General features: G+C 49.9%; 1 protein-coding gene across 1 annotated transcript in view; it reads right to left on the reverse strand.

The window, feature by feature from the left end:
* Positions 1–638, reverse strand: part of DDIT4 (DNA damage inducible transcript 4) — a 1982-nt gene extending 1344 nt beyond the window's left edge. Inside the window, exons 1-2 of the mRNA XM_015407682.1 lie at positions 523–638; positions 61–308 (exon numbers count right to left, since the gene is read on the reverse strand). Coding sequence (XP_015263168.1) covers positions 61–235 — 175 coding nt within the window. The 5' untranslated portion in view covers positions 236–308; positions 523–638. The remainder of the gene's footprint in view (positions 1–60; positions 309–522) is intronic.
* Between the last annotated feature and the right edge of the window lie 9083 nt (positions 639–9721).

A 9721-nucleotide genomic window follows, 5' to 3' on the forward strand; every position in this document is an offset into this window, starting at 1 on the left:
CTACAGCCTCAGAGGCCCGTTCTGCTTCAAAGACGCCTCCTCCACCGCCCCCCATCTCACCTCCTTCGGAGCTCAAGCTGCTATCCAGCGATTCGCAGTCCGAACTCTCCAGCCCAGCCGCGCGACTGGCGACTTCTGGGTAAGCGCTCTCCTCCCAAGCGAAGGAGGACTGGTTCTCTCTTTGCTCCGGAATGGGAGGCAGCGAAGCGGAGAAGCTGTCCCATAAGACCGGCATCTTCGCCCCCCGGCAGTCGACGGTCGCTTCCACCCCTGGTCACCGAATGACTGGCGGCCGGGTCGAAGGGTCTCTGCAGGGGGCAAAGAAACACACACACATGAAGGACCCGAACACTGAACCAGTCGGCGAGCCCGGCTAACACCGAACAAGATCGGTGCAAAGCCCCATTAGAAGACTGCGGCGCCAAACGGCATAAGCAGTTCTGCACGCCGGCTTAAACGCCGCTGCGGGGTGGAGGGGAAACCACAGATCAGATTTTTCTGCATAAACCAACGCATACTTACGGGGTCCGAGACGGCAACAGAAAGACAGAGAGCAGCAAATACAGGACTGCTCAGGCGTAGCAGCGAAAACGCAGGTCTAGAGGTACCGTACAAGCACCAACAATCCACACACTCCCCTTTCCTTGAGACTGAGCCTGCAGCTCGTTGCCCCGCCGATTAAATACTCAGGTCAGGGAGAGCCCCGCCCCCTGGCGGCGCTCGCCCCGTGGGCTCGCGGGCTCGGCCGCCGCTCACTGGCCAGAAGGAATAGCGGGGCTGGGCCAATGGCAAGCGAGCGCACGTTCGCAACGTTCTCTCCTGCCCGGTTACAGCAGCCTTGCGACACACCCCTTTTTGTTCTGCGCGGGGGCTGGAGCGAAAGCTGCGGCGGCGGGGACGGAGCAGGAAGGAGGCGAGCGAGGCCTGGAAAGGAGGCCCGCGGAACAATGGGGGGAGGGGTGATGAAAGTGCGGCGCAATCTCGCAGAGATTCCAGCAGCGGCAGGAGGAGGAGGAGGAGGGGGGGGACACACACGGAACCACGGGGTACTCTTCTAAACCTCGCCTGTCTGTCGAATGCAGGCTTACTCAGAAGCACAGCCCGTGGAGTTCAATGGGTCTGACTCCCAAGTAAATTTCAAAGACAAAAGCAATCCCTCCCCAACAGCAAATGCAGCGCGCAAACTTGGGAGTTCTCAAGAGCTCCTCGTCAGGCTCGGCGGGGGCCAAAAAAACAAACCAAGAAAGATCGCTGCAGCCTCGAGGTGAATGAAGAAGGGTCTCGCCTGGCCTTTGGGGATTTTGCTGTGGATCAAAGCCGCTGTCTGCCTTTTTTATTTTCCTGCTCCCATATAAGTGTGGCCTAATTCCGATCCTGATGGAAATGGTTCCCAATTTTTTTTTTGGGGGGGGGGAATTATTTTCCCGCTAAACATCGTGGTCATGTTTGTGCATTTCTTTAGGATTTCACTGGGATTTGGTGGTGGAAAGTGCCCTGAACTCGAAGCCGATTTACGGCGACACCGTGGGGTTGTCACGGCAAGAGATGTTCCGAGTTAACTGGCCATAGCCTGCCCGTGTGCAGCGATCCTGGACTTCCCCCCCGGATGGTCTCCCATCCAAATACTTACCAGGGCCGACCCTGTAAAGCTTCCGAGATCTGATCAGGTCAGGCTGGTCTGGTGTGCCTGTGGAAGGAACCTTTAGGATGAGCCTGTCAACGTTCACAAGGCAGTTTCCAGGATGGAGAGCCACTGGCGGCCTAGTAGCCCCGCCGTCCTCTGGGTGGCTCCCAGGCTCCCACGCAGCTACATGAGCCCGCAGACTGTTGACGGGGGCCCTTGAAGACGAGCACCTTCGTTTCGGGGGCGCGAAGTTGCAAAAAACCGAGCCGGAGGCCTCACCCTGCTCAGCAAGAAAACCGGGGCAGGGCTGGCGTGTTGAGCCACGCCGGCCCGCGCTCCCTTTTCCCAAGCTGCTTGTCGCCTGACCTGCCGTCGCCGTCCCCCCTGCGAGGGACCCCCGCTTCTCACACCCCGAGGCCCATTAGAAACGCGTCACTTGGGAAAGAGCGTGTGTGCGGGTTCCAAAACCTCACCGAGGTGACTTTTGCACGTCTAAACGGTGCTTATTAAAGTCGGGCTAGATCTTTGCGGCTTGAGCATTTCGGGTTTACTCGTGTGCACTCCGCGTGCTTGCTCAAGAGGTACGTCCCCCACTGGGCCCAGAGGGGTTTGCGTGCGGCTTTAGGTTCGTCTCCTTATCCTGCAGTCCTGTGCAGAAGGACGCCAGTCTAGATACCAGCCCAAACGCGAGGGTGCCGACTGGAAACGCTCTGCATCAGACCGCACTCTGCGAAGCCGAGGAGAAGACGGCCCTCCGGTGGCGGATTAACCGACCCACCCTTGAACTCACAGCCTCCTCCGGTGGAAATTGGAAGGGGGGGGGGACGCACCAGAAGTTTCTAGTCCTTTCCGTTCACAAGTGTATTGGCAGCAACCGCAACAGTCGCGTCGGCGGCTGGTGATCGCGTTACATTTAAAGGGCACCCACTGAAGGAGAGGCACAATCTCTTTCTCCGGTTGCTGGAGAGTGGGGGGGGGGCGCCTCTCTTTTATTTGGCCTTATTCGCAAAGCTCAGGAATCCCGACTCTGGGAGGAGGGCTTTCATCGCAACCCCTCGGTTTGTTCCCCAGCACCAAGCCAGACACCGGGGGAGTTGTAGCACAACTGCGATCCGCGCATCCCTTCCAACCGCAGTCGGGGCTTAGCGGAGTCCCCGGGGTTCAAGTGGTTCGTGGATCACGCCGGGTCTGTTTCAGAATCATTCCGGGACTGCGGCTCCGTGCGCCGCCGACTGACAACCCCCCCGCGGAGCTGATAAGCGCGCCTAGCCGCAATTGCCCGGCAGGAGGAGGAGGGAGGGCGGGACAGAGGGCGGGCTCCGCACGTAAAGACCCGGCTCCTCCGGGCGAAGGGGCCAGCTCCAGCCGGAGCTCACACGGAGGCATCCGCGCGGCCCTAGCGTCCTCCGTGTCCGCAGTCGGTCGGTGTAAACTGCTGCGGGGATTGCATCAGGAAGCGGGGGGGGGGGGGGGGGGCGCGCGCGGGGGCGCGAGATCGTTTCATCAGAAAGGAAGGGAGCGTAGTCAGTGAGATAAAGAGGGCTTGAAGCCTGACCAGCTCAGCAGGGGAGTAATCCTGTGCACCGCAGGCCTCGCCTGGGTTAGGCTTGTTATTGATTAGTGGATAATAAAAACACCGACCTGATGTGTGGCGCTCTGGGAAAGTCCCTCGACCTTCACAGGCTGGGTGGCTCCTCTATTCCCAGCCACTGTCTGGACCCATCTGTTGATAGTGCCAGCACAACAGATGGCTGGCTGAGCCTGGCACTGGCAAGGGAGGATGGCTTCAGTCAACACCACCAGCCCTCCAACAGAGCTCTCCAGACTAAAGAGAAAAGCAGAGCATGTCAGGGAGTTCACTGAGAACCTACACACTTTGGGCATTTTTAAAAATCTTGGTCTTCTTCCAAGGAGCTCCAGGCAGTGTACATTTATTTATTTACAACAACCCTATGAGGTAGGTCAGGCTGTGACAGGCCCAAGGTCACCCAGCAAGCTTCCATGGCAGAGTAGGGATTTGAAGCTGGGTTTCCCAGATACTAGTCCGACACTTGAATGACTGCTCCACGCTAGCACTGCACTTGATTCGCCCCTCCTCTTCTTTGATCCTCACAGCAACCCTATGAGGTAGGTTAGGCTGAGAGAGAATAACTGGCCCAGATTTCTTTTCTGAGTGGGATATGAGCCCAACCCAGGTTTCCCCGGTCCAAGGCCAACACTCATAAAAATGACAAATAAATGGCCCTGTAGAATATATGTGCTTGTCTAAATCACCTTGTTTTAACACAAGGGGGATTGTTTTACCTCAGATGATAAATCACTATGTTGTTATGAGGTATAAAACTGTAACTGCAACAAATGCTCTTTAAACTCTTTTTTCCCTTCTATCTGGTGTGTTTGCTTCTTGTGTTGCAATTTAACTTTAAATATATGCAAACACAGATGTTTAAACCATGGGGCCTTTTCAGCTCTTTAATACTTAAATCTCTTTGTCTACTGATATCTTAGATAGTGGGTGGGTGAGACAAAGTTTGAGTCCAGTGGCACCTTTAAGACCAACAAAGTTTGATTCAAGATATGAGCTTTCGTGTGCATGTACACTTCCTCAGGGTGAGTGAAGGAAATGGGGGGTGAAGGAAACCACCTTGAACCCTGAGCGAGGGCTGGTGTGGTTTAGTGGATGAAGCGTAGGACCAAGATCAAGGACTAACAGGGTTCTAATCTCCTGCTTGACTGTGGAAGCCCACAAGATGATCTTGGGCCTGTCACAATCTCTTAGCCTAACCTGCCCTCACAGAGTTGTTGTGCGGATTGTGGAGGAGGGAGGAACTATGTGAAAACCTACTTTGACTCCTTGGTGAGAGAGAAAATAAGAATACACATATAGAAGTAATGGTAAGGTACTAATATTTCAATAAATAATAAATAAATAAGGGGCATGGAATCTAAAAAGAGAGAGGAAAATATCCCAAATGAAACCTTTTCCACTGAAAAGGTGAGACAAACTGATTCAGAAGAAAACAAGAGGGGGACATTAAACTGCAAAGGAAAAGACAACCCAAGAGCCAGTCTTCACAGACACACAACTCACATGAACTGATTTTTCTTTCTTCAGGGGTTGAGCACAGGCTGAAGCAATCATTGGCCTGGGTTCAGAACATGCCCAGACTACAACCCCATCATGCCTTGACAAATAGGCCAGAACAGGAGCGTGAAGACTTGAGGATCTCCCTGGCGAAATGCTTGCCTGTGTTTGCAAAAACAAGATGCATGAGTAAAATGGTTGAAATGAAGGAGAAATTCAGCTTTAAACCTATTAATACGCTGTATTTATAGAGCACTTTCAGTATTCAAAGGGCACCCATGATTCTTTTAATAATGCTTACAAGGGCTCTGCAAGGCCCATCAGTATTATTATCTCTGTAACAAAAAGCCTGTTTGCCTCAGGCCACCGAATGAGTTTCTGGAGGAGGTGAGATTTCATTTAGGGATTTTCCAGCTGACACGCTTAGTCATTAGCACCAGTGCTTGATATGCCTAGGCAAATCCCAAAATGGCCACATTTCCAACCCGACTAGGGTTGCCAGGTCTGGGTTGGAAAATACCTGGGTGGATCCTGGGGAGGGTGGGGTTTCGGGAGGGGCCTAAGCATGGTACAATGCCATAGAGTCCACCCTTCAAAGCAGCCATTTTCTCCAGGGGACCTGATCTCTGTCAGCTGGAGATCAGTTGTAAAAGCAGGAGATCCCCAGGCCTCACCTGGAGGCTAGCAACCCTAAACCAACAGTAAAAAAAAAGAGGCATAGCTCTATCTGATGTTGGACAGCCAGTCGACCTCCAGACCGGAAGATCTGGACCGGGCTTTGCAAGCCATGGCTGGTTGGCTTAGGCTGAGCCGGCTGAGACTGAATCCGGCGAAGACGGAGGTCCTGTGCCTGAGTTGGAGCGGTTTGGGGGTGGGATTCCCGCTACCGACCTTCGGTGGGGCACCATTGGTGCCAGCATCGGAGGTTAGGAGTTTGGGAGTGCTCCTGGATGGCCCAGGTAGCAGCCACTGCAAAGTCGGCCTTTTACCACCACCGGCTGATTCGGCAGTTGGCTCCCTTCCTCGGCCATGATGATCTTGCTACAGTGACCCATGCGATGGTTACCTCGAGACTAGACTACTGTAACGCTCTCTACATGGGGCTGCCCTTGTCGCAATTCTGGAGGCTATAGCTAGTGCAGAATGCCACGGCCAGGCTGGTGATGGGCCTCCCTAAATGGGAGCACATCCAGCCTGTGTTGAAGGCACTGCACCGGCTGCCAATAGCATACCGAATCCGCTTCAAGGTGCTGGTATTGACCTTTAAAGCCCTATATGGCCAGGGTCCGACATACCTACGGGACCACCTTTCCCCATATATACCCCAGCGAGCACTATGGTCAGGAACACAACATCGACTGACCGTTCCTGGCCCTAAGGACGCCAGGCTTGTGGCCACCAGGGCCAGGGCCTTTTCAGGGGCGGCTCCACACTGGTGGAATGAGCTCCCGGAAGAGATCAGGGCCCTGTGGGACCTTTTGCAATTCTGCAGGGCCTGTAAGATGGAGCTCTTCCACCAGGCTTTCAGTTAGGAGTAGCCACTCCTCCACCACCACCAACATCTGTGGTTTTGGGTTGGCTCTGGTCCTTGGGAGGGTTTGCATTATATCATCGCACCAAGCTGAAGATCACCAATGTCGATGAAAATTGTTAGTACACCATCTGAATGATTCAAAGATTACCATCAAAAGAGTACCATCACTAGCACTTTAATTGTTAATTGTTGGATTGTTTTTAATGTTTAATGTTGTAAGTTGTTTAAATTTTGTACATGGTTTTTATGGTACAGGGTACCAATTACTGTAAGCCGCCCTGAGCCTGCTTGCGGGGAGGGCGGGATATAAATCAAAATAATAAATAAATAAATAAATAAATAAATAGTTGCTGATTTCTTACAGTGCCCTTACATGTTGGACAATTCCCAAAAAGAAATCAGTATTTTCCACAAACTTGTCTTGACCAGTCCAGAAATACATACATTTCAGTCCTTGTCTCACAAGGCACTGCCAATCATTCTGTGCTTTGCTTGGATTGAGATTAGCTCATCAGAAAGCGATCCCAGTGACTGGTAGACTGCAGCCTCTAGATGAATCTCCAGAGGAGGCCTGAAACCATCACCTTTGTCTCTAAAATCTGCTTTTCTTTATCTCTCATGCCTTATCACTCAGCAGGCATGTATTGCTCAGTTTCATTTGCTCAGCTGCATTTGTGTGATGTATAGGCTTGCCGAGTCCCCCCTGGGGGGAGGAACCCCCGCCTGACAGGCCCGTTACCCGCCGCCGGCGGATCAGGCCCCGGGGGGAACCCCACCCCCAAAGCACACGATGTGCCCGGCGTCAGCACGTCACCTGAAAGTGACGCAGTTGCGTCGGGCGCATTGGGGGCGGGGCCGTGGTCATCCAAGGGAAAACTCTATGGTTTTCCCTCGGATGATTGTGGCCCCACCCCCGGTGTGCCCGACATGGTTGTGTGTCACTTCCGAGTGATGTAATTGCAGTGCATGCACGCTTTGCGCGCGTCCACGGACTCCCAGAGCAGCGCTGGAGTCCCCCGCTCTGCATACAGTAACGACTTGCCAACCCTAGTGATGTAATCAGAACTGACTCTAGTTCAGTTGCTGCACACTGAGTGGGCATAACTACCATTGCAGTCATATGATAGTATAATGATAAATCAGGGAAATCTAATCCTCCCTTCTTTGCCTGTCTTCTCAGGGTACTAAATTTTATTCTGGGTTTTTTGTATCCCCAAAAGAAATCAGTTAAATTCTTTTGCCATTTATTTAACGTTTTAAAATCTATATGAATAGGTAATGCTCTGAACAAAAATTAAAATTTTGGTAATACAAAACTTTTAACTATATTAAGTTTATCCGCCCAAGTAAAATTCTGTGTTTTCCATTGTTCAATTTTTTGTGTGCGCTTTTTATTACTTCTAAAAAATTCTATTTTAATAGATCTTTTAGGTCGTTAGGAATAAAAACTCCTAGACACCTCCAGCTTTCCTTCGTCCATTTAAATGGGAATGCTGATTGCAGCTGGGATTGTAGGTTACTGGCAATATATATAGGGACTAGTTTTGATTTGTTAATATTCATTTTTAAGCCTGTTATTGTTTGCATTTCTATAAAAATGTTTTGTAGCGCCTCCAATGAGGTAGTCGGGTTGGATAAAAAAATTAAAAGGTCATCAGCATATAGGTTAATGAGGTGTTCCTGGCCTCCAACGTTTATACCGGTAACATCTGGGCACAGCCTGACTGCTTCTGCCAGAGGCTCAATAGCCATTGCAAATAATAAGGGTGACAGGGGACAACCCTGTCTTGTGCCTCTACTCATTTTAAAAGTTCTACTTAAAGTATTTTCCACACGAATTGTAGCTGTAGGGTTGTTATAAATAGAACTAATCACATTTTAAAAAAAATGTTCCAAAGCCCATGTGCACTAATAAATGTTTCAAATATTCTATACTAACACTATCAAAGGCTTTTTCTAGGTCAACTGTAAATAAAATAGCCTCTTTCCTCTGGGTTTTACAGTGAGAGATAATGTTAAGCGTTCTATGTATATTGTCCATCATAGATCGATTAGGAATAAACCCCGTTTGATCGGGGTTTATGTAATCAGAAATAATTTTTTGTAATCTAATTGCTAAAATAGTAGACAAAATTTTGGAATCACAATTCAAAAGTGCGATTGGCCTATAGGATTCAGGTTTACTTAAATCTTTATCTTCCTTAGGAATATTAGTAATTATAGCTTCTCCCCAAGAGGGTTTTTTTTCTCCAGTAGTCAAGACCGTATTACAAATTTTTTGCAGTGGACCAGTTAAATTTTTAACAAAAAATTTATAAAATTCTGGAGTAAAACCGTCCCTGCCCGGGGCAGTATTAGATTTCAAGTGTGTAATAGCTTCTTGAATTTCTTTTTCTGTAATTTCCCGGTCCAAAAAAGATTTATGTGTATTTGATAAGGTTTTGTCAAAGCCTTTCATTATAAAGAAATTTTTAATCGTGTCTATTCAGGTGGTGCTTGCAGTATATAATTTTTCATAATATGCCGCGAAAAATTCTGCTATTTTTGGCGAGGAGGTGTGCTTAAGACCAGTTTCATCTTGGAGCGAGAAAATTTTCCGTTCTGATGTTTTGCGTTGCACTCTCCATTTTAATATTTTTAAAGTTTTGGGGCTTCCGGTCGAGCTAAGATGGAGGACTGACGCACTTTCGCGATCGTGCGAGGTGGGCGACGGCCGCTTTTGACAGTTTGGGCAGATTTTAGCCCAACGCATCGCTCCCCAGCGAGGGGGGGGACAAGCAGGCAGCAGCGCCTAAGAGGGAGTGTGAGATTGGCGTGATTTAGCTTCGGAAGAAGCTGAAACAGGCTTTGATCTCCTCCCACGAAGAAGGCAAGTGCCGAGCAACTCTCCAGCGGCCGTTCGAGCCGGTGTACCAGTTTAAATCCTTCACCAGCCGACCTCTTGAAGATGGCAACAACAGTGAGTGAAAAGAAGCAATGTGAAACCTGATTTGATCGGATTTGATCGCGCTAGATAACAATAAACGTGCTGCTTACCTGAACTGTGATAAGAAATAAATTGAAACAAGCGGTTGAGCGGATAAAGAATAAACATTCCCAGAAATCTGATTCCGGCAAAGAAAATAGTTGATTGAAGGCTATAAAATAGTAAAAAAGTGTATTGTTTAACATTCCTGCGGTGAGGACTGAGATGTGCGCGCAGCCGAAAAATCAAAACTGACGAACTGTATCGCGGGAAGAATAGGTTGGTGTAACGGAAAAAGTGATCCGAGTGGGTTGAACAGGAAGATGAAACCCTAGAAGGGCAGTAGCCAACAGGAAGAAGCTCGGATCCCTTAAGCTGCAGGACCGGATGTGAGTGCAAGCGAACAGACGGGACCTGCAAAATGGCAAACTGACCTACTCTATACCCAAATACCATCGAGAAGTTGCGCCCGACATTTTGAGGAGGACTTTAACTTTAATTGGATTTTAAACA

This window comes from Gekko japonicus, unplaced genomic scaffold (assembly GCF_001447785.1).
Source record: "Gekko japonicus isolate JY-2015 unplaced genomic scaffold, Gekko_japonicus_V1.1 scaffold1627, whole genome shotgun sequence".
Lineage (NCBI taxonomy): Eukaryota > Metazoa > Chordata > Lepidosauria > Squamata > Gekkonidae > Gekko > Gekko japonicus.